This window comes from Megalobrama amblycephala, linkage group LG21 (genome assembly GCF_018812025.1).
Source record: "Megalobrama amblycephala isolate DHTTF-2021 linkage group LG21, ASM1881202v1, whole genome shotgun sequence".
In the NCBI taxonomy this organism is placed as follows: domain Eukaryota; kingdom Metazoa; phylum Chordata; class Actinopteri; order Cypriniformes; family Xenocyprididae; genus Megalobrama; species Megalobrama amblycephala.
This window is the reverse complement of record NC_063064.1, coordinates 7,556,722-7,582,439: the sequence shown is the minus strand read 5'-3', so window position 1 is coordinate 7,582,439 and position 25,718 is coordinate 7,556,722. Positions and strand designations below refer to the sequence as shown.

At 37.0% G+C, this 25,718-nt stretch overlaps 1 protein-coding gene across 1 annotated transcript; it reads left to right on the top strand.

Annotated features, from left to right (window-relative positions):
• The first annotated feature begins 433 nt into the window (after window positions 1–433).
• On the top strand, window positions 434–24,785 carry si:ch211-253b8.5 (dysbindin). Its single transcript, XM_048172814.1, has 4 exons — window positions 434–708; window positions 21,456–21,605; window positions 22,018–22,161; window positions 23,058–24,785. Exons 1-4 carry the CDS (start codon window positions 666–668, stop codon window positions 23,324–23,326), a joined length of 606 nt encoding a protein of 201 aa, XP_048028771.1. The 5' UTR covers window positions 434–665; the 3' UTR covers window positions 23,327–24,785.
• Window positions 24,786–25,718: the final 933 nt, after the last annotated feature.

Here is a 25,718-nt window from a genome sequence, read left to right as displayed (position 1 = left end):
TATTTTGTATTATTATTATTATTATCTTTGTGAGATTATTTTACTACTTAAAACATGAGGTACATCCCAGGATGATTTTTTTAAACAACTAAAATTGAATGTACTGTATATACAGTATATATTGACTGCCTTATAGAGTTACTATCCAAAAACACACATTGAGTGATGAATGTGTGTATACACAAATATACACATAAAGTAAGTTTAAATTTAATTTAAAATAAATAAGTCACTTTGTGCTTAGTGCACTTCATCAATTGTTAAAGAAACATGGTTCTCCTTTCATGGAATGACCTCTAAGACAAAGAGAGTTTGAGAGACAGGGCTGGCTTTAATATTCTTAGCACTTCCTCTCTCGTTACATAACCCCTCCCTCCTTCCTCTGTCTGATCCCATCTGTAAAATTTGACTCTCCTCCTCCCACGAGGGTGGACTTGGTATGATCCACTTGCCCCAGACCTGAGGTCTGACTCTAAGCAGAGAGACACGGCCACTGGCGCTGCTGCAGAGGTGCATGACTTAATCTACAGCCTAAAGTCTCAGAGACAGAGAGGGAGAGAGAGGGAGATGAGCTGTGTCCAGTCTTGCTCTGGGACGGTAGACTGACTGAAGCTGCCGGTAAAGCACGAGTTTTCACAGCTGTGCATCTCCGTCACTCTGGAGTCATGAGCTCAAAGGGGACGAACCTCCACAACAAACGTCTTCTATGTGAGTATTTCACCTTTTGTTGAATTGTTTTGCTCATAAAGATATGACTCTTCTTACACTCTGCCTGGCAACAAGTATGACAGATGACCAGTCATTAATAAACAAAAGAATCATTGTGTAATTGAAGAATATGTATGGCTAGTTGTCACAGTTTCTCAGTTTAGGTTTATTCTTTTTGATCATTAATTTCTAAAAAGATGCAAACCCTAAAGTCTTGACTACAAAAAAAGTAATCTTTATTTCCCAAGTTTAAGTTTTCTGACTGCATTCCCCTCTGTTATTAAGCATGCCCACCTGTTATAAAATAATCATGAAACACAAAGCAATTAATGAATAAGAATAAATAGAAAATATTTTTTGTTTGCAAAATATGAACCACTGCATTTAAATAAAAAATTACAAAATATAAAACACATGTGACAACTTGCCCCATCCCGACATTTATGAAAAATACAATTGTCCTGAAAATACTGTTTAACTTTTCAAATAAAATCTTATTTGACATACATACCTTTTACCGGATGTATGCCAGTATGTTCATTTGTTTGCAGCTAAATTTGTAAATATATGCTGATATTTTAGTTTTAGTTTGGAGCATTCATAAAACCAGCATACAAAACTACTGCCATTGAAAACAATGTAATTGGACTTTTGACTAAAAGCATATAACTTCTTGTGACAACTAACCCAGTCTCATCTACATACTGTATGTGAATATGTGATAAAACATATTACCTATTATTCTCCTTGGAGTATCACCAATAACAACATTAAAAATGCCTCCCTTATTTGGACATTTCCTCGGCTGAAAGAATCGGGCATGGAGTCGAGGCAACTGTTTTATTTATAACCTGAGTGTAAAAGGTTTTGCTTAGTTTCTCAAATGTATTTTTCTGTTATGTAGAATTTCTATTTCTAAAACGCTTCTGTCATTATTTTGACCAAACATCTAAAGAGCCATACTGACTTGATGAACCTGCTAAAGCTTACTTGATTCTAGATTTGTTTGGTGTAACCTGACTGAAATCCCTCTAAATGGGATTGTTTTTCTGCCATTTTTAGCAGATGGACTGTATACAATCCAAGTTCCCACACTCACTGGTCCCACACACACACACACACACACATGCTTAGAGGTTGAGACTGGAAATTAGATTGGCCACAGGAGAATTTGTCACACTATCTTTCAATTTTGCTCACATTATCTATGTCTGTCAAAACGATTCGATTTGCACTCCAGATGTTTAGGATGGTGTCATTCAGGTCCAGAGTAATGACTCTTATCTACAGGAATGACACTTGTACAAGTACATTCTGTTAATTGTCTTCATTTGTGTGACTATAATTATGATGAAATTTCTGATTTGTCAAAACAATGCAACATGATAAAATGAAATGACAGTTTGCGATAAAATTATATTTATAATTACATTTATAGAAAAACAGACTAAATGTATAATGGTATGTTTTACTGGAAATCACACTTCTCATTTTAGCGACCATTAATTCCAAAAAAGTAGAAGTGCCTACTTGATTCTGTTACCTAATGCATTCAATATCAAAATGGATTAATTTCGGGCTAAAATATACTTGGTTTTATCCTCATAACTGTGTGTGTGTGTGTGTGTGTGTGTGTGTGTGTGTGTGTGTGTGTGTGTGTGTGTGTGTGTGTGTGTGTGTGTGCATGTATTTGTGACATATCAGGACCCTGTCTTTTTGAATTTATGCATAACTAAAGTATATGATCAGAACGTAGTCTATTGTGTTTTTTTTTAATTTAGGTACATAACATGTAAGATGTAAATTGTTCATGAAGGGTAACTTTTATTAATTTGTATGTTTTGGTTGAAGATCTGATGCCATTCAGTGTAAAAAAAAAATAAAATTTAAAATAAAAAATACAGAAAATCAGACCATAACAAACTTTTTCACAGCACTCACTACATGTATTACTCACCAGTCTTTAGATGATGGCATGAAAAGTGGTTAGAAATTTCACTGAACCTACTATCTTCTCACTTTAGGAGCTTGATTATAGTGTGGGCAAATGAATGTTAAAAAGATAAAAATACATTCCAGTCCTTTTAGTCGACAGCACTTGCTATCTAGTTCTCTACTCCCTGCTTCATACTTTCCTTATGACTCATTATCGTGTCATTCTTCTTCTAGAAATTCCATGTTCTCTGTGGTACTTTCCTGTGAATCTAAGTGTCTCTGAAAATAGAATAGGTTGCTTTATTAAAGATGCTGCATTAAATGTCTAGGAGGCTACTGTAGCTTGTTAACAGTGATTTCTTTGTCAGATAGTTGGAGTTATTTTGGGTGTTTCTGGGTTTCCTAATTTCCAAAACATACATTCCGCACACACAAAGGCATATATAAACTAATAACAATTCATTTTGTTTAGGAAACCACATATGTGTATTAGATTTCTAGGTTATGCAGTAACTACTTATGCTTCTGTTATTTCTATAAAAGGGTTTATCAGACATTCAGAAATATGCTCTGGTAATACTCAGACACTTAAAGGTGCAGTAAGCAATTTAAAAAACACAGTTGATATTTCAACCCAGACAAATACACCCTATGTACACAAGACACACCTGCCTATAATTATTGTATATTCCATATTTACCATAGTGAAAAGCTATAGTAATAATTAATATATGAAGAGTTTGGTTCCAAAACGCAATAACTCCATTTTGATTAATTTGAGTAAAAAGGCATTTTCTTTATCAAGAAAGTGGCAAGATGAAAACCACTATTTTCTGTTTCAGACTTTCACATAGCATCTTTTGGTTATAAAAACATTAAAAATTCAAATCTACATTTTGATTTTAAAAAGTTTTAACGTATTATTTTTTTCCCAAAATGCAATAAATCCATGACACTTTTTTTTTCAAAATGCAATTAATCCATCAATATAAAAGTTATTTTTCAAATTGAAAATACACAACAAAGTAAGTTGATTCACATATATGACAGCGTCTGAACTTTGCCAGTATTTATCTTATATACAGACATTTTACTAAAAATACATTCAGCCGTTGCTCCCAAAATGAATTCAACAGGTCATCTTGTTAATGTTATAAATTATTTGTTACTACTGATTAAAGAGTATCTGGCACCATGCACCGCACGGTTAAATAAACACATTTGCCGAGTACATTGGTATTAAAACGGCTTTTAAAAAAACCTTCAGTGTTTACAGTGCGTGGAATGGTGCGCTGTGATTGGTTGAGAGCGGATATATCGCGTTCTGCAAAAAAGGAGACTGGCGTTTGTCGCATTTTGGAAAGAAAGGGATAAAACATTACAGAATAACACGATGGATATCGTATTTTATGCAAAAAATTAATAAATGACTTCAATGCCGACCAGATACAATACTGATTTTGGTGGAAACTCAATTTTTTTGAAAATCGCGTTTATCGTGTTTTGGAACCAAACTCTTCATATAAAACACAAGGGATTTTTTTGTTGTTCTTGTTTCTGAATTTTGAACCATGTTAATTACTGCTTTAAAGATGTTAGAAACATTCTTTTCCTTTGAAACTAAGAGCTGCCACCATGTTTTTAAAAAAAAAAGTAATTTCATTACAATAGAAAAAACTAATACTTGCCTAACTAGTTAAAAAGAGTCTGCGACAAGTCCAAGTCCTTGAAAAATTGTACTCTAGTCTGGACTTTAGTCCGAATTTGAGTATCCCAACTAGCTATAACATTATAACAACAGCTTGGTTCTGTGTAACAGCAAAACCAGTGTTACTCATGTATGAAGCAAAAACTACGCAACCTAGGCGTACATTTTCAGGTCTCTCCAGCTCTGGAAAGTTTTTCTAATATTAACAAGGTTTCTAAAGCTCTTGTCTGATCATAAACCTTCTTTTTCCAGTGATATTCCTCTGATCCTTTTCTCTTTTGTAGTGTCTCTCAGCCATCTCACTCTCTCTCCTCCCCCATCATGAGTATACACACCTACTGCTGCTGATTAGCTACAAATGTGTTGTGGTGCTTGGTCAAATCCACTTTCAACAGAATTTCTCAGAAATCACTTACTGCACCTTTAAATGTGATTATAACAAACAGCTAAAGTTAAATGATAGTGCCAAAGTAAATACTGATTTAAATAGTGATTATATCGCATGCATGTCTTTTTGTCAAGAAGGATTTCATGTTTTAAAGTGAGACAAACCAACTAATAGGGTGGATGATGTTAAAAAAAGATGATAAAAAATAAAAGATAAAATTATTACAAAATAAAACAATATTCCAAAGACAGCATATTTTGTCAACAACATTTTGATGAGCCTAGAAAAAAATAAAAATAATGTGGATTATATAACTGATATAGCCCTCCACAACCAAACAAAATAAATAATAATATAAAAACCAATACAAAACAAAACAAAAACACATTTTAAATAACAATCCAAAAATACATGCTGTTTTCTTCTGATGTTTCTTACATGATATAACGAAACTGACTATAAACAGTAATGAAATGACTAAAACATGACCTCACCTCATATGTACTTACTTATGTCAGAGATGCTTTTTCAAAAACTCTGTAATTTTGCAACTGATAGAGAGGACCAAAAATGGTAGTGTGAAGAGGGAGAAACCAGGTCAGGAAAATCTTGCAAACCAGACTCAATGTGTCAATATATCTGTGCTAACCACTAGTCCATGGCTCCAACAGAAGCATGTTGTTTCTCTAAGTTTAGTGTGTAGCCTATTATCAATTGGGAAACATCTTTGGGTACATCATCTTTCACATAATGAGAACATACTGCAAAATGACGACTACTATTTAAACCGAACACAGTGTGGCTTGATTCTGTCAGCAGTTTGATGGATGACAGTTTGAAAATGCAGCAGGTCAGGGATCAGTAAAGAAGGGAAACACTAATGAATAGCAGCAGTTCTAAATGACCTGACAAATCATGACATTGTTATGGCATGTCATCTTTTATAACAGACCTGTGACATCACATTCTGCTTATAGGACTGAGTGTTACATAATGATTCAAAGAGTAAACAGATATGATAACAGACTGTTGTATGCCTTAGATCAGCTGTTTTTCTTGTAAGATACATAGATATAATAGATTGCTTTGCATTTCATCAGTATTAATACTTTAATGAATAAGTGTGTATTAAGTATCAGTGTTGGGAAAAGTTACTTTTAAAAGTAATGCACTTACAATATTGCGTTACTAATACTAAAAAAGTAACTAATTGCATTACTGCTGGGTTTGCTTGTTTGTTTTTTAATAACAACAAAAAAGTTCTGTTTTTGGCAAATGATAAGGCCCTTTCACACCAAATGTGAAATAAATAAGCTTTAGGCGGAAGGAAATGCATATTTATGCCTGTACAGTAGAGGGCGCACCTCAAACAAACCTTTCAGCTGTGCTGCCATTCTGGATTAAAGAAGAATAGGATAGAGGAGAAGGAAGTTCAACACTCTTATTTATAAATCTAATCCAAGTAATTTTTGCTTACTAGTATGGTTGAATTAGATCATTGAAGGTCAGCAGCAAATACATTGGTTAATAAAGTGAGATTAAATACATGAAGTATATTTGTGTTATTTAATATAGTTAATTATTACAGGTTTGTGTAAGATTCATTGTAAAATGCATTTCACTGTTTTTATTCATTTTGAGGAATACTGAATGTATTCGTGCAAGCGAGATGAGTAAATGCATGCTCACATTTAGTCTAGAACTTACAATAACCATCATGTTCACACAGCACACACAAAACCTCTGCACTTTATTTCTCTCAGTATGGGGACAGGCGAGCTGTCAGTCAATAAATACAAAATAAAAAATAAAAGTAACTTGCGTTACTTATTTGAAACAGTAATTCAGATATTTTGTTGTAAATTGAAAAAGTAATGCGTTACTTTACTAGTTACTTGAAAAAGAAATCTGATTACATAACTCAAATTACTTGTAATGCGTTATCCCAACACTGTTCAATAGCCTATTACATCCTGGATATGTATTTAATTACCCCATGAAATCAAAACTAGAGTTTTGTGGCATCTTGGTAGCATGGTAGCATATTCCTTAGATGACAAAGCAGAAAGCTGCACCAGTCTTCGATAATTCGTTTTTGTTTTGCATAGCAATGTTCTGTTATGTCAAGGACTATTTTCTAGCAGAATAATCCCACCTAATGCATTTACGTAATTAAATACTGTTTTAATGAAAATGTGTTTCCTTTATATATTTAATATGTAGTAGCATCCATTTTATAAAATCAAGAAGGTAGTCAAGTTTGTGCTAAGCTGTAAATGAAGACTTTAGATGCAAAAGCCTCTAAGTGCCGTCTGAAATTTTCTTCTAACTTAAGCATTTTTATCGAGCTTGTATGTTTAGGTTCAGTAATTCCACTTTAATGGCAATTAATAGGTCCTTTTCATTGCCATTAAAGTGAAAGAACTGAACATAAACATACGAGCTTGATAAAAATGCTTATTTTAGAAGAAAATTTCAGACGGCACTTAGAGGCTTTTGCATCTGAAGTCTTCAAATATTGCCATTGAATATACACTGTAAAGAATATGATCAATAAGTCAGAACAACGTTTTTAACATTACTTCAACACATCAAAATAAGTTAAGCAATTTTTAACTTTTTTTGCAAGAAGTTTAAGATTCAGCTCATTTTTTAAAGTCGGTTTAAAATACTAAGTTGAAATGACTTATACAGCCAAGTTGACTGTACTTAAAAATTGAAGGCAGCAACTGAACTTAAAGGTATAGTTCACCGAAAAAAGAAAATCTCATGTTAATTTTCTCAACCTCATGCCATCCAAGATGAACTGTGGTACTCTGTGATTCATATAATGGAAGTCAATGGGTACCAATGGGTCACTGGGTCACATTGAGATTCAAAAAAACATATGCAGACAAAACAAAATGAATACCCATGGCTCCTGATGATACACTGAGGTCTTAAGAAGTGAAAAAATTCGATCTATGCAAGAAACAGAGCATTATTTCGAACATTACTGTAATCCATAGCCTCTGCAAATAGTCCTGAGTGCATTCATGGCAGTCTGGAGCACAAGCTTCCTGTCGTATAATTATGTATATCTTTGCGTCATTACGTCACGTTTGTTTACATAAAGAACGAGTCCCAGCTAGTAGGCTATATCATGTGAGGATGCTGCAGGTGGCGAATCATTAATAGCCCTTTCTGTACAGAAACTGAAATCTACAGGTAACGCTAATACACACTAAATACACGTAGTCACGCAATGCTGATGTTGTTAACATGAACAATTTGAGAACAAAGTATAACAATAATAATTTGCACGATTTGATGCAATATGAGCTAAGCGATCGTTAGATTTAATCACCATTGGCAGCGCGATTTATTGTAATGCTTTTTTCCCATTTAGTCAGAACAATGGATTTCTTTTTAAGATCTCTTTTTGAAGCGTCAAAATTTTGATGGAATTATTTTTCAATGGAAGAACAGAAATCTCTCAGATTTTATTTAAAACATCTTCATTTCTGTATTGAAGATGAACAAAAATCTTATGGGTTCGGAATGTCATGAGGGTGAGTAAATGATGACAGAATTTTAATCGTTGGGTGAACTAATCCTTTAAGAGATTGTGTATACAGCTGAATACCACGTCCTGAATCCAATGTCTTCATTACTTTGGTTTGTGGGTTTGAAAATCCCCATTTCTGGTTTTAACTTACATGTCAAAATTGGGTAAAATCTGTTTTAGAGAAACATTCTTTTGTCATTCTGCAGTGAGAGAAATGAGCTCCTGCTTTTTAGTTATATTTTTAAGGTATGGTTTGTTAGTTAGTAAATCAGGGCTTTTACTCTCAGTCCCTGAGGTTTAACACATGAACTTTTAACTCATTCATCTGGAAAATTCATGTCCTGTTTTTTTTTTTTTTTCATGTCCTGTTTTTTTTTTTAAACTGTCCTTAGAGGGATGTGGTGGACTGGTTTTAGGTTGTTTTTGGGCTGTAATGCTTCTGAAAGTCACCTTCTAGAAGAAAAATGGTTAGGATGGTTAAGATGACTAGAAGAGGTTGATGCGTGGTTAAGGTATTTCTGCTGTGGTAAGAAATGACACAAACCTAGACTATTTATACAAACTGAATACATTCCTGTAAATGAGTCCAAGGTCTGTTAAAATCAAGAACTGCATGAAGTGTTTATTTGTGTCTGAAAAGGTCAAGACTGTTGAAGTGCCTGTATGGATGCTGTGCCATGTCCGGTACCCTGCTGGATTATAATACCCAGAATGCCTTAGTATGAGAACCGCTGTGACAAAGAAAGCTGGGGTGGAAACAGAGCTTTGCCTTGTATGGAGGGAATGACAAATCAGTCCTTACAGACAATCCGCCTTTCTTCTGCTTTGATCTAACAAGTCTTGCTCACCCCTCCCGGCCTGCTGCTGTGTGAATGGACAACACAGTGTGAAAAAGGGGGATGGAAGCGAGAAAGAGATGAGTCCGAGAGAGGAAAAGAAAAATAGAGTGATCTCATCCTCATGTGGTTGTTTACTTGCCTTATGAACGATCTTATTGGATGATTTGGGGCAGGGTTACAAAAGTCTCATGCTGAAGTCATTCACTTTAAATCAATCACTGATTCAGTCCGATTGGAAAACACTGGCTCATCAATTGTGGAACATACTACTCCACAGCAGACCTATCCACTACTGTACTGTTTCTGTAAGCTCCAACAACTGACAATCAAAATTAGCTTTGTGGTTATTAGGGTGGTTTTTGGGTTGTTGATTGGTGACAGTGGTTAGTATACAGTTGCTAGGTTGTCGCCTGGGTGTTCTGAGTGGTTGGTTTTAGGAGTGTTCCTACAAGGTTGCTTCCCTGTACTTTGTGGTTGCCAAGGCATTTCTATGTAGTTGCTAAGGTTACTGAGTGTTTTTTAGCTTTTGACCAGGTGGTTTATAGGTCAAGGGAAGCCAGCCCTTCTCCTGGAGGGCTAACATCTTGAAGAGTTAAACTATAAGACCCACCAACTCAATCTCATGAGAACTGAGAATTGAAGTATTTTATGAGTTACCGATTTTGTATGGATTTGTTCAATCTGACTCTATGAAAATGTACAATTTGTAGGTAAAATATCATGATGGAAGTCCACGCCTAACCACACCCCTAAAAGTAACCCTGGCATGAACAGATTGTACAAAAACTTGAATTTGTCTGGTTCACCAAATCATAACATACAAATGCTATGAATTCCCTTGTGGAAAAAGAGGTGTGCTTAATTGTATTAAATATACATTCGCAGTGTAACTACTTAAAATCTCAAGCACATTACTTGTGCACTTGCTTATAATTTTAACTGTACTGTGTTACTTGATATTACATTTAAAATTTTTAAGTTCATATTTTACATTTTTTAAATTGCAAATTCACCATTACAAATTAGTAATCACAAATATACACTATATTGCCAAAAGTAACCCTCCAATCAATTCAGGTGTTCCAATCACTTCAATGGCCACAGGTGTATAAAATCAAGCACCTAGGCATGCAGACTGCTTCTACAAACATTTGTGAAACAACTCATAGGTTGCCACCTGTGCAATAAATCCATTTGTGAAATTTCCTCACCACTAAATATTCCATGGTCAACTGTTAGTGGTGTCATAACAAAGTGGAAGCAATTGGGAACAGCAACTCAGCCACGAAATGGTAGGCCTCGTAAAATCACAGAGCGGGGTCAGCGCATGTTGAGGCGCACAGTACACAGAAGTCGGCAACTTTCTGCAGAGTCAATAGCAAACTTCGTGTGGCCTTCAGATTAGCTCAAGAACAGTGTGTAGAGAGCTTCATGGAATGGGTTTCCATGGCCGAGCAGCTGCATCCAAGCCTTACATCACCAAGTGCAATGCAAAGCGTCAGATGCAGTGGTGTAGAGCACGCAGCCACTGGACTCTAGAGCAGTGGAGACGTGTTCTCTGGAGTGGCGAATCATGCTTCTCTGTCTGGCAATCTGATGGAGTCTGGGTTAAGCGGTTGCCAGGAGAACGGTACTTGCCTGACTGCATTGTGCCAAGTGTAAAGTTTGGTGGAGGGGGGATTATGGTGTGGGGTTGTTTTTCAGAGGCTGGGCTTGGCCCCTTAGTTCAAGTGAAAGGAACACGTAATGCTTCAGCATACCAAGACATTTTGGACAATTTCATGCTCCCAACTTTGTGGGAACAGTTTGGGGATGGCCCCTTCCTGTTCCAACATGACTGTGCACCAGTGCACAAAGCAAGGTCCATAAAGACATTTTGGTGTGGAGGAACTTGACTGGCCTGCATAGGGTCCTGACCTCAACCCGATAGAACACCTTTGGGATGAATTAGAGCGGAGACTACGAGCCAGGCCTTCTTGTCAACATCACTGCCTGACCTCACAAATGCACTTCTAGAAGAATGCTCAAAAATTTGCATAAACACACTCCTAAACCTTGTGGAAAGCCTTCCAAGAAGAGTTGAGGCTGTTATAGCTGCAAAGGGTGGACCAACTTCATATTAAACTCTACGGATTAAGAATGGGATGTCTTTAAAATTCATGTGCACGTAAAGGCAGGCGTCCCAAAACTTTTGACAATATAGTGTATTTAAATACATGACATACAGATTTCAATAGAAATTACATTAAAGTATAATTTAGTTTAACATAAATGCATTCTGATGATAGAATTTTCATTTTTGGGTGAACTATCCCTTTAAGTGGGTCAAAAAAGCATTCATGTTTCACTAATTGCATTTAATATAAATTTAAACTATAATACATTTCCACTTAATGGACAAAGACCCACCCCTCTTAGTTACTTTTACTTTGTCCGACAAGCCATGGCGCTCTCACACCACACATCATGTTCTCACAAAGAGAAAGAGGACACTGACAATGACAGACAAGAGAGAGCAGGTTACAAAGTTTCAGCTTTTTTTTTTTTTAAAGAAAATACCATTATGTGGCTCTTTAATATGTCATGACAGATCGCTGTAGCATCTCAATTCAAGCGGCATGTGAACCGATTATCTCTTCCTACTAGTGATATACATAAATTAACATTAGAAGGTATGTTGTTTCAACTGCAGAGAGACATCAGTACACACCATTTTTTAAGTTCAGGTCCACCGATGTTAATTTATTAATTATCCTGGTTTGTTTATCGGACAATAATAATAACCATTATTAATAATTGAGCTCCAATAATAATTTGAGCAAATAAAATGAGCACCAAATTTTAATGATTTCTGAAGGATCATGTGACACTGAAGACTGGATTAATGATGCTGAAATTTCAACTTTGCCATCAGAGGAATATATTACATTTTAAAATATATTAAATTAGAAAATTAATATATATCGGTGGATTCAGCATCATGATTGGTCAGATCTCCTGTCAATCAAACTAACGTGAAGGGTGAATTGTAAATAACATGAATTAAATGTCCGAAAGCTTTACATTCAATTCACACTAAAGTATATTCTTTTAAAGTCAGAATGAAACGGATGTTGTGGTACTCTTTTCTTCTCTATTGTGATGTATATCAGTGAAACGGCCTTTGGAATGGGAAAAAAAAAATGTAGAGCAGGACTTGATTTTGTCCTCTGGAAATGATTGGATTGTATGAAGTTGGGCGTTGCTAACTAAATAGAGGCAAATCTGAATGCTGTTAGCAGTCAGTTGTGGGTGATATTTATTCCGACCCTCCGCCAAGACATACATCATAAACAGAACAGATATCGTTTCGAGGGGGGAGGGAGGTTAACATTTTTGATTAAAGATTACAAGGCCATATTGATTAAGAAAAAAAAAAAAGAAAAGATGTGCATGGATAAATCATTTTCAAGTTTCATTTAATGTTGACTCTAAAGTATATTATTTCCGTAAAAAGTACTCTTTTTAATGTATGCTAAAGTGGACTCCATTTTCATCTTCTTTTTCACAAGGGTTGTCATGGCAGAGTTGGACCCACCCCCAAATTGTAAATTAGATTGCTTATATATATATATATATATATATATATATATATATATATATATATATAATGTATGTTTATGTATAAAGTAGCATCTCCTCAACAGCTGCATAATTTGGGGTATCAATCATGTCTGTAGCACAGTGTGTGCCTTAGTATACACCACAAATAAAATAAAGAGAATACAAAATGAACAGAATGTAGCTATTGCTGCCTACAAGTTGATATGTGACCCAGAGGTCAAGAACACTCATGAGCTCTGCCAGATCTGCCAGTTGACCTGAATAAACACCATGCCCACTGCACTGGCATTTTGCTAAGTGCAAGAGTGGTCAAATCACATTTTCCCTGACTTGCTCCTTTCTCGATCATGTCAGAGAAAATGCAATTTGATTGGAAGGGAATGCCAGAGAATAAAACAAACACTGTACCCCTGAGCAAAGCACTTAACCCTTTGTTATTTCAGAAGCACCAAGTCATCATTTTATTTTCACACACATGAACACACGCAAATATGCGCATGGCAGATGTCAAGGATTGTCAAGGACAGGTGTCACACCACTCTGGTTATGCAATATCCATTCATGGCATGTCTATCGAGTTATAAGTGCCTCAACCTTTCTTAACCTTTTATACCAGCGTAAGTTTTAAATATTAAACTTGGACAAGGTCATGGAAAAATGGAAGAGGAGATCCCTGCAGTGTTCAAAGTGGCAAGTTTATGTGTTGAATGCAACTGTTGGTGAATACTTTATTTTAGTCCCACTGTGATGAGTTCCTGCTACAAGCTTAGTTTGTCCCAGCAAGGACAAAGGAATGTTCTGGGTTTAATTTAAATTTAAGTGGACGTTTTCTAAATACAAGTTATTGATCTTATTGTGAACAATTAATCTATACATGTTTTATTTTTAAAATGTGTTTTGATCTCAAAATATTTAATCAAAATGTCATAACTAGATCTACCCACTGGTGATGTATGATGGACTTTCCCAATTATTTAGTCCACCGAAACCCCAGCCCTTCTCATACAATTAACCGCAAGTCCACACCCACATTTTAAAGAATCAAGTCCCCATTTTACATTTTTTTTTCTTTTTTGATAACCCGTTTCACTCAAATGTATATGAGTGAAACAATATGAGTCACAATATGAAAGAAAATCTGTCGCTACTTTCATTTCATTGTAACTTTAAGCTCTTTTGGCAGCTCAATTTTATATTGCAAGATAAACCATCACAAATATATTTTAAATATTCAATTTATTGCCCAGGCCTAAGACAAACCCGTATACACACACTTTGTGCTGAGCCACACAGTACTGTCAGATGGAAACACAAATGGGACATCCGGCTCCCCCTTTGCCCGTTCTGGTTGCAGTGGTCAGCTAGTGCAGATCTGATTAGTTATTCAGAGTGACAGCACTGCAGCCCCTGGATGCCTCCCATCGTCCTCACTGCCACCACCAGGCGAGAGAGAATGACCCCGTCTAAATCTTACACAGCTGCCTACTCTGGCGGTTAGCCTGTCAAATGTGATGATTTGTGGATTCTTTAACAGAAATAAAAAGAAAATGCAGTCATCGCAGTCTTACCCAGGTTCTCCATGGTGCAAAAGTATTTCGCTGCTCTAAGAGAAAAACTGAGATATTAAAGTTTTTATTTGTGATCTTTCATTTTGGGAGATTCTAAAAGGGGTTGTTCATTCAAAAATTTAATTTCTGTCATCATTTACTCACCTAATGTACCCCATTGACTTTAATGGTTTAAAAAACAAACAAACCAACAAACAAACAAAAAAAACATTGAGACTTTTTTTTTAATATGTTTGGTATTCCACAATAGGAATAAATGCATACAGGTTTGGAACTATATAAGACATCTGCTCAAACACTGGTGGTGGATGATAGGTCTCTGCACACTGTCTATAATGTAAACATGTGTTGGCAGCTGGTTTCGGAAAGTTACTGCACAGCAAAACCCCCAGTGTTAAATTAACACTGCCAGGGTTTATATAATCCAAATGGATTATATAAAAACTGACAGTGTTAATTTAACACTGGGAGTTTTTCTGTTTGGGAAGTCAGTTGTACATCTTCTGTTATCTTGGCATTATGTGTTTTGCCCCACACAAAAAACTACAGTGCTTGAATCATAAAATTAACCATTTAAATATGAATATTATTAATGTGTTTATGTTCTGTTTAGTCCCTGTTAAAGGTGCCCTAGAACGTTTTTCACAAGATGTCATATATAAGTCTAAAGTGTCCCCTGAATGTGTCTGTGAAGTTTCAGCTCAAAATACCCCATAGATTTTTTTAAATTAATTTTTTTAACTGCCTATTTTGGGGCATCATTAACTATGCACCGATTCAGCGCGCTGCCCCTTTAAATCCTCGCGCTCCCTGCCCCCGAGCTCTCGACTATAAAACAGTGCATAAACAAAGTTCATACAGCTAATATAACCCTTAAATGGATCTTTACAAAGTGTCCGTCATGCATGCTGCATGCATGCTTCGGATCATGTGAGTATAGTATTTATTTGGATGTTTACATTTGATTCTGAATGAGTTTGAGGCTGTGCTCCATGGCTAAAGCTAATATTACACACTGTTGGAGAGATTTATAAAGAATGAAGATGTGTTTATGCATTATACAGACTGTGTTTAATAATGAAAATAACGACGGCTCTTGTCTCTGAGATTTACATAAGATGCAACATGAAGAAACAAGAAAGACAATGTTATCATGTGTTTATTATTGATTTTTCGACTTGATTGCACTGTATGTCATTGCACATCCATGTACTGAACTCTTGTTTGGGGGCGTATTCAACTGTGGTGTTATGTTGAGATTCCCTGTTCTTCAAGGTAAATTCAATGGAAGAAACAATTTAAATTCTATGGCTCTTGTTACCTTGCCAAGGTAAATTCAATTTTAAATTCTATGGCACCTTTAAGCCTGCCTGAGTTTGTAGTAGGGCTGGGCGATATATCGCATGCGATTCTCACGCGCATTTCGTCAGTAAAGCCGGTTCCCTGATTACCGCTAAATCGCCATCACCTGCTTTAAAATGGAGCGCCTTTTAATAGACAAAGCCGTAGTTCACGGACAAGCCACGCAAAATCGCATTCAGTATCGAAGATGAATCGACTTCGATAATGAACCCGATTTTGCGTGGCTTATCAGTGAACTACGGCTCTGTCTATTAAAAGGCGCTCCATTTTAAATCAGGTGATGGCGATTTAGAGGTAATCAGGGAACCGGCTTTACTGACGAAATGCGCGTGAGAATCGCATGCGATATATCGCCCAGCCCTAGTTTGTAGTTACATAATGTTTTTGATCTGCCTGCATTGACACCATTCTATGCGAATTGAACTGAGCTGGACGATGACATCACTGTTTTCTCCTGAGCTGCCATATAGATAAATGAACTAAATTAATAACTAATGACCAGGAAAGCATAAAGGCACATCCAGAATGACTGGCGTTAGCTTCAAACAGCCAAAGCAAGTCGATCACAGGGATGCATGAAGTATGGCAGAGCAATGCAGCATCTCGTTCCCTTCTCAAGGAACAAGGTTTACAGTGAGACGTTCACTTTCAAGGGAACTTGCACTGTGTCATGGTATTGATGCTTTAGGATTGATAATACCCAAACTTCCATGCTTACAAGTGCCTGTCTGTGCAAATACTGCAAGCACAATTAAGACATAAACACCTGTGAACCCGGGACAGAGCCCAATCCACGTTCTAAAACCTCACAAATGTGAGCAGAGAGGACCAGCCCACCGCATTACATATATCTTGCAGGGACACCCCCGACAGTTAGGCCATCGAGGCCACCATACTCCTGGTAGAAAGAGCTCTGACAGCCAGAGGTGACGGCTGGCCAGAGACCTCGACTATTCACTTGCTTAATGTCTGTTTGGATGCAGGAAGTCCTTTCTTAGGTGATCCAAAGCAAACACACAGCTGATTAGTTTTTCTCCACAGGGCAGCTCTGAGGACATAAGCATCCAACGCTCTCACTGGATCTCTGAAAGGAGGAGGGCAAAAAGCTTGCAAGATTATAGGCTGCGGCCTTAGGGACATAGCCTGGTTTTGGGTATAAGAATGCCTTAACCTTCCCTGGTGCACACTCAAGGCATGTAGGGAACACCGACAAGGCTTGGAGGCCTCCCACTCTTTTAAGAGACATCATGGCTTGAAGGAAAACAGTTTTTTAAGGTCAGAAACTTTTCTGGAACAATCTCAATAGGCTCGAAGGGAGCCTCATAAACCTTCTAGCACAATGGCCAGGTCCCAGGCTGAAACTCTAGTGCGGCCTCAAATCACCACTGGGTTTCTCCCCAAGGATACACTACCTAAAGAGACATGGTAGGCAGCTATGGCCATGAACACCTTCAATGTGGAAGGGGGTAACCCTGCGATAAAATGATCCTGCAGGAACTCCAGAACTGGACCATCCAGTCAGTTAACTGGATCCCACTGTCGCATTCCACATTAGTAAAAACTCTCCACTTCAACGCATACAATCCTTGTGGAGGTAGCTCTCAAGTAAAGTGTGGTCTCAACAACCTCAGTTTGTTGAGAGTCTAGGAGTTGGGCCCCCTCAGAGGCCAAACCCACAGCTTCCATAACTCTGGGTGGGGGTGAAGGATTGTGCCACCTGCCTGAGACAGAAGGTCCCATCTGACAGGAATCTCTTTTGAGCCTTTGAGGGGGGACACACGGTCTGAGAACCACACTAGGGCCAGCCAGAACAGTGCTACTAGTAGTAGACTGACCCTGTCCTGGCGGACTCTCTCCAGAACTCCTGGGAGCAGAGCGATCAGAGAAAAAGCATACAGATGTAGCCTCAGCCATGTCTGTGCATGGCATCTAGCCCTAATTAGGATGGATGTATGAGGGAGAACCAAAGTGGACAGTGTGTTGTATCTTGAGATGCAAACAGGTCCACTTCTGAGAGCAGAGCATCCAACAAGAAGGCTTTGACTTTCTCGTTAATATCAGACAGATTAAGCCAGAGATGTCTCTCCATGGCCACCAGGGCTGCCATAGACAGGCCGATTGTTCTGGCATCTCCTTATGCTGGGTACACACAAAAAGATTTTTAAAATCTTATAAGATTTTCAAAATCTGAGAGACCACAAACAAGAGGACAAAAAATTGAACCGTTTTGCTCCTATAGTGTGTGGTGTGCCATGACAAAGACAGCATAACACACACAAACAGATATTCAACCAGAGTCCCAACTGTGAACATGGGAAATCTCGCAAAATCTCTTGAGACATCCATTGCAGATGGATGTCTCAAGAGATTTTGTTTTATTTCTGACCAGCTCTTCTCCTTGTCAATTCTATTGTGGTATGTTTTACAGGACACGTTGTATAAACACTAGTGCAGTTGCCACAAATCGACAAGCTGATGCTCCATCTCTGCTGTCCAAATCCATTTTACTTTGTGCTGCACCAAGACTGTGTTTGTTTTGCTTCTGTCTTCTGTCAGTTCACTTTCTGATTGGATATTGTTTCACGTGATAATCTCCAGAGTATGCACATGTTTATCCTCGGGGTTCCCCACACACATCAGGATTTCTGATTTTTTTATATTTACGATTTGCGATTGGGTCGTCTCTGGCATTCTTCCGAGCAGATTCAGTCACTCTTAACACACCGCACACCACAGGAAAATCTGATAAGATAATCTGTAGAACTATCAAGCTAATCAGGACATTACCTAGGATTGTCGGAAGGGGAGAAATCAGCCCGATTATCTTGTGGTGTGTACCCAGCATTAGTGGCCTGGAGAGTCAAATCCATGGCCCGATGCAGCTCCTTAAATGCATCGGCCCCACCCCTCGCCTTCATCGAGTTCTCTCAGCAGGTCGGCCTGGTACGCCTGCAGAATGGACATTGTGTGCAGACATACATCGGCCTGAACTGCAGGGATGATGCCATGCTAGGGGACAGATAGCTTGCAAGCATCTGTTCCACCTTGAGCATTGCCCTATACTCGTGCTCTTTCAACCCCCTCATATTTGAATAGACATGAACCTGAGGGCTGAAGAGATGGGACGAGTATGGCTTATTCCACAACCTCAAAACTTCTTTGTGGAGGTCGGGAAAAAATTGAAGGCCCTGGGGTGGAGGTAATGATTTTGGGGATAGAAAATCTCAGTTGGTCAATTGATGTTTAACTTTGACACGGCACAAGTTATCACCTCCACCAGCTCCTCATATGCAGGGGTTAGATATGGTGAGTCTTCAATATCCCATGCCTTGATGCTCAGTACATCCACCTCCTCTATAGAGCTCCTCCTCCTATACAGCTGAAGTACCAGGCTCTCTCCTCGGGTGGAAAAAGCTGCAGCGTGGGCTTCCGATTCCAGCAAGAGAGCACTGTATCCCTCGGGTGAAGGCAGAGAAAAGGCAATGCCCATCTCTAACTCCTCCTCGAGATCCATTTGCAAACCCCACAATCTCAACACGATCACAGAGGGGCTGGAACCGCAGGGTGCTTGCTGAAGCACAGAAGCTAATGCTGGTCATTCCAGATTCCATCGGACTGATTTCACAGGTGCTTCATATGCAGTCAAGCATAAGCGTTCCCAAATCATCAATACTATGATGCAGTGGGAGTTCCCTCAAAAGGGAACTGTTCTATTTCCGAAAAGTAGATTTTTTTTCTGACTATTATTTCATCAGACTTCGTCTGTTAAATACAGTTTTACACACATAGAAATGAAAAGTACTTATGAAATATGCTTACAATAATGTAGGAATAATGTATGCTATACTCACATGGGCTGAAGAGTCCAGGCATATCAGTGGTCTAAAAAAAACAAAAAAACAGTACCACCACATGGCCAATCAAAAATGTCTGCATATTAAATTTATATATATATATGTTTATATATATATTCATATATATATTATATCTATAAATTTATATTTATATATATATATATATATATATATATATATATATATATATATAAATTTATGGTTTCTCTATAAACTGTTTTATAGAGAACTTTAGTGGGGCCCCCTTGTCACAGAGCCTGGGACAATGTTCACAGTTAACCCCCTTTTGACGACGGCCTTGTTCTACAGCACATCTGAAAGCAGCTGAACACACCAGATAATCTTTACATTATTCCTATTTTAGACCAGGTTTAAAAGGCAGATCCAATTATTTCAGGCTCAGCCTGTGCCTTCTAATTATGGTTGATTTGCGGGACACTGTCTCTGAGGCTGGATGTATTAATGACCTGTGAAAGGATAAGAATGCAATTCTCTAACACTTTTGAGCTGTGGTGCTAGCTTTAGGGCTGTTATTTCAGATGAGCTGATGCTTTCCCCGTGTCACTTTTCAAGGACAGTGAAACACAAATGTCAGGCTGAACATGTCATACTGGCAACCCATAATTAGCTCAATTGTTGCTTGTGTCTAATGTAAAAAGATTCTAATGTAATGAAAAAAATGCCTAATGAATGCACTATCCTACCTCTATTAAGTAATAAAACTGCATCTGATGAAAGCTGAAATTAAGTTTTCCACATTGCTTTAATTGCTTAGCTCCTGGGGTCAGGGTGGCAGATGACTCATATTGTCTATTTCAAGATTGTTGTGCATGTGCTAACACACATTGAGAGGTCTCCATATATAGACCAATGACTAACATCTCTGCTTCCAGGTCAAAGGTCAGTTTTCTTGGCCAGCCAATATTACTTCCATAAATTACTGTCAAAACCACATTCATACACCTTTACATTTTTTTAATTTATGGTAAAACATGTTTTTACTATCATTATCAAGACAAGAAATTGACTTTCATGGTATCAGAATATTACATGGCACTGCAAGAATATATATATATATACCATGATATTTCAAATAAAACTTGTTTTGGAGTAAATAAAGACATTATTTAATGTCTTTATTGACCATTTTCATTTTGAAGGTTTTAAAAATACTCTAGGGAATACTCTTCTAAGCAATTTTATCTCTATAAAACAGACAAGCAAAAAAACATGTTTACTTGCTGTCCTATTTTTAATTATCTACTTAAGAGCCTAATACACACACCACCTATATACATGCATTCCAGCTTGTCAAATAAGGCTTAAGTAAAGAAGGTTTATCAGCCCTCTGACTCTTCAGTCATACTAAACAAAATGATGCAAGATGTAACACATTCTCGTATATTCCACAAATGTTTATTTTGTCTTAGCAAAGCATGTTTGCTTTCTAGCCTTTTTACTTTCATGTTCTCTTTTCATTCTGCCACTCTTATTTACTATAGTATTGACTGAAGTAAACAAGGCTCAAGACATTTTGTTAATTTAGAGAACCAACAAAAACTGTAAAACACAGTACCAAATTGCATTAGAAAATAAATGAGGTAATGGACATGCAAATCATGTTTTATACTGCATACATGTCTCTAAATTTGTTAGGCTCTGAACAATCAAAAACAAATTAGATATTAATGTAATGAGGCACAAACTGAAAATCAGATTCACTGAGTATAGAGATCTCAAGTAACTTATGCCCCCTGTTGGCGTAAAAATTTAGTTTTTTTTTTTTTTTTTTGAAGGGTGTTCTAGAGTTCAGCTTGTTTGCTCAAAATATTGTAAAACTAACTCTTGTATAAAAGTTTGCAAATATGGTTTAAGCAGATATACTGTTAATTGTTGTTGATATAAAATGTGACTGAAGTTTTTGTCCGTGTTGTTTCTGATAGCGGAGACAGAACATGCTCAAAGAGTCCTGGACACAGAGTCGGCCCAGCAAATGAGGCTGAGAGAGAGACAACGATTCTTTGAGGAGGTGTTTCAACATGATGTGGACGTCTACCTCTCCTCTGCACACCTGCAGATAGATTATAAGAGACGTGAGTTTGAACACACACATATGATTACTATTTTCATTTTAAGTAATATAATATAATTTTGGGCCTTTAAAAAAGAAGAATATTTAGTTTGTATAATTATTATAACAATATCTCTGCCAGAGCAACAGCTTGAAGATCAACAGTGTAATCAATTTTAATTTATAATTCAAATTATAATTCAAAGTTAATTGACTGCAAGCTAACTTGTGTTAGCTTCAAAAAGTAAGAATTGTCATCATCATCATCATCATCATCTCTCTCTCTCTCTCTCTCTCTCACACACACACACACACACACAATATTAATAGATCAATATCACACATTAAAGTAAAATCCACTAAGTAGCCAAATATGCCATATTCACATCATTTTCTTTTCATCTCAAATGTTGTGTCTGACCCTCCTATTGCAGCTCCCTTAGGAAGCATCTCATCAATGGAGGTGAACGTTGATATGCTAGAACAGATGGACCTGATGGACATCTCTGATCAGGAGACCTTGGATGTCTTCTTCAGTGCCAGCGGAGAGGAAGGAGGACTGACATCTCCTCTTCCAGGTATAAATTCCACACCATCCTAAATGGCTGTCCACACTGATGTGGGTCGACAGATTTCTGTGTTGCTGTTCTGTGTCGCTTAACTGCAATATCCAGTATTAGGTGGCAGACGACATGGGCTCCATTGTGTGCAGTCCCATTTGGTATTTGCATAAAGTAGGACTCTGCTTCACCGCCTCAGTCTCTGTTGCTCATGACACCTGAAATTGAAACTTCTGGTTGCTTTGCTGCTGCAAATTGCCAGCAGTGTAAAAATGTGCATTGTTACCAGGTTACCATGTTGTCCAACCATCTGTTTAGTTTCCTCAAATCTAGGCCTATTATATTGAAAGCCATACAGCAATGCTGTGGAACAGAAAACAGTGTATTTCATTAATTAATATAATTTTATAGGGCATAGGTCCCTTTTCATGTGTTCCTTGTGTGTCATATACATCTGGGACACAGGACCCTGGGAACATAGGACGCTTTTTCATGTGTTCATTATGTGCCATATAAATCTGAGGGACATAGGACCCTGGGAACATGGGAATTACCCTGAGGATTTCTGGCAAAATGAGAGACAGAGACCAGTCATGACAAGCGATCAACTATATGCAAATAAACAGTGATGCAATGCAGTGAGCACTGAAGTATAGACAATGATTTGCCTCATACAGCTGCATACTGCAGTCGAATTGTAACACCTACAAGCAGCAACTGTGTTATTTTAACTGGGTTGAGGAGGGGTGGGAGGTGACTACGCCAGCAATTTAAACAATGTCAGTGTGAACACAGCTTAAGGCTTTCACAGAGACAGGTGTGATTTCACAGGACACCTATTTCTGTGATGTCTGCCAGGTGGTGGGAACATTTTCTATGTGCTGAAATGAACAAATAATCCATTTCTTCTCCAGCTCTTGGTCACACTGAAATAGAAGAGGATGGATTGCGGAGAAATGACGTGTCCTTGAGAATTTCTGACACTTGTGAGATCAAAACACGTATGTTGTCCACTTCTTCCAACTCCACCTGTGACAGTCAGGCCTCCAATGAGGACGGATCAAACACTCCTGTCGTCCAATCAGATGATGAAGACGTGCAAGACGATAGCCTGTTGCAAACAGGAGTGCGCACAGCCAACAATGCGGCAAAAGAGCCCCTGCCCTCTGCCCTCTCATTATAACCTGCCTTCCTATTTATTACTGACCGTTTGGAAAGTGTTTCAGGGTTGGGTTGAGTGGTTTTAGCCATAAATCAGTCTACCAAAGACCTTCATGAAAGCTTGCAAAATTCAACGCATTCAAGGCCCTATTACGCCACACTGGGAGTGTCACGCTTTGACAGCCCTGCATTTCTGTATTGTCACTTGCGTCTTTTCAACATTTTACTGTGTCTTTTGCTGTTTTGGGGAAAAATATCTGCAGATATAGTGACACCACATACACACCACCAATATTTAGCAATTTTCTTCATGAAGATTGATGCTGATCTGTAGAGAGACCAAAGGCATAATTTTTTAAAATTAAAACTGAGGTGAGTCTCTCAAAAAAAAAAAAAACATTTCACCTTAAATATCAAAAGAAAACTTATAATTATATATATATATATAACTTAAAATATATATATATATATATATATATATATACACACACACACACACACACACACACACACACACACACATAATAAAAAACCTCTTGTTTACACCATTAAAAAGCCAGTTCACACATTTTTGGTTTCATAATGAATAATATAATAATTTTTATTTGATAGAACTACAGTATCCATATAAGTTTTTAGGGGTTTTTTTTCTTGGCATTATGTTAAATTTATGCATTTGGTTGGCACTCTTATCCAAACTGTCTGTTTTATTGAAGGTATGCATTTTATCAGTTTATCCATTACCTGGGAATTGAACCATGATTTTGATGTTGTTAGCACCAAGGTCATGCTCTACTTTCCCCCCTTTTCTTTTCTTTTCTTTTCTTTTTTTATTTGTAATTTTTGTTAATCTTAATGGTGATTCTCAATAAATTATTACTGCATTTTTTGTTACTACAATAAACATGGTTTTTAAATTTAAATCAACATAAAAGGCAATACAACAAATACTAGCATGGTGTACAAATACAGTATTAATACAGTATCATAAATTGTTAATGAGAATTTAAGAAGAAATGTGCTTACTTGGGCATTCATTTTATTTTATTTTAGTGTTTTGCCTTTATTTACAAGACAGTAAACAATAAAGTAGGGGTGAGAGGATGGGGAATGTACCCATAACAGCCCAAAATTGAACCTGGGTACTATGAGCTCACTGTCATGTCATGACCTGTACGCATTTTCACTGAAAGAACATGCAACTGCACTGATAGACTTCATTTTCTTTAAGCAAAATATTATTTTTTACCTCTTTTGATTTTTCGTTGAAATATTACCCATTCTTGACAGTTTTTGTGAGGCCTAAAACTGTTGGTTGTATATATATATATATATATTGTTTTTTTAAATTGTCAGAATTGTAGCTTTTTTCTTCTTCTTTTTCTTCTTCTTTTGATCATGTGCTGAGGATATGTCTTCCTCTTTGATGTCAACAACACCTTATGCTTTGCTATCAAAATAAAGCCAAAAGCCAGATAAAACGTATTGGTATTTAATTACTTATTAGTAGTATTTAATTATTTAGAATTTAATTGTTTATTTCCAAATATGAGTGAACAAGAAACCGACTGAAAAAAATATGCAGGTCTGAGGTTAACCCTACCCTATGATTCCTTTAATGCAGCCAAGAGTATGGACGCACCTTCTCATTTGTTCTTATTGTTATGTTCTACCTTTTAGTATATTAGTAAAGCCATCAAAATTGATAAATAATACGGTTACAGTAAAGGTTAAAATGTTAAGGTAGCGCTAGTCATTTGATATGTCATTTGAAAGGAATGCAGTGGGGTGTCATTCAAGCAAATGTTAATAAAAGAAGAGGGAAAAAACAAACAAAAAAAACATGACAGAGTGTGATAGTTGTTTTTATAAAGGGTTGGGCTTACATTTTAGAAAAGAGGATTTTCATGTCAATCATAGATGTTTAAGCAGTGACGCCCTTGGAGGGCTAGGAGTTGCAAGTGATGCAAGTAAAGAAAATTGTGGAATATCAACAGAAATAGCAATGAGTATGAGTTTAAAACTAAATGTGTGAGTTTAGGGCCATACATTTGTCCAGTGTATGCTGGAAAAAAGAAACAACTGTGTCATTATTTAAAAGTGCATTTTTATATTGGTTTTAACAGGTTTCCGGTTTAAATCTGTTTTGTGCAGTTTGCAGAACACAATGGCTAGCTTTACGGACTGCTGAAATTACTGTGGGCTAACATTGATTTTGACACTTTTTCCATGTCATCTCAATAGCAAAAAGTGTCCCAATCACCCTGAATTTTTTAATATATATATATTTTTTTTATTTTATTGTGTGTGTGTTTTCTTTTTGTTAGTACATAACATTACAATAAACATTAAGGAGAGAGTAGGCCTACTCCCGTTATTTAATTCTATGTCTGTTTAGTTTCATTGTGTTTTGA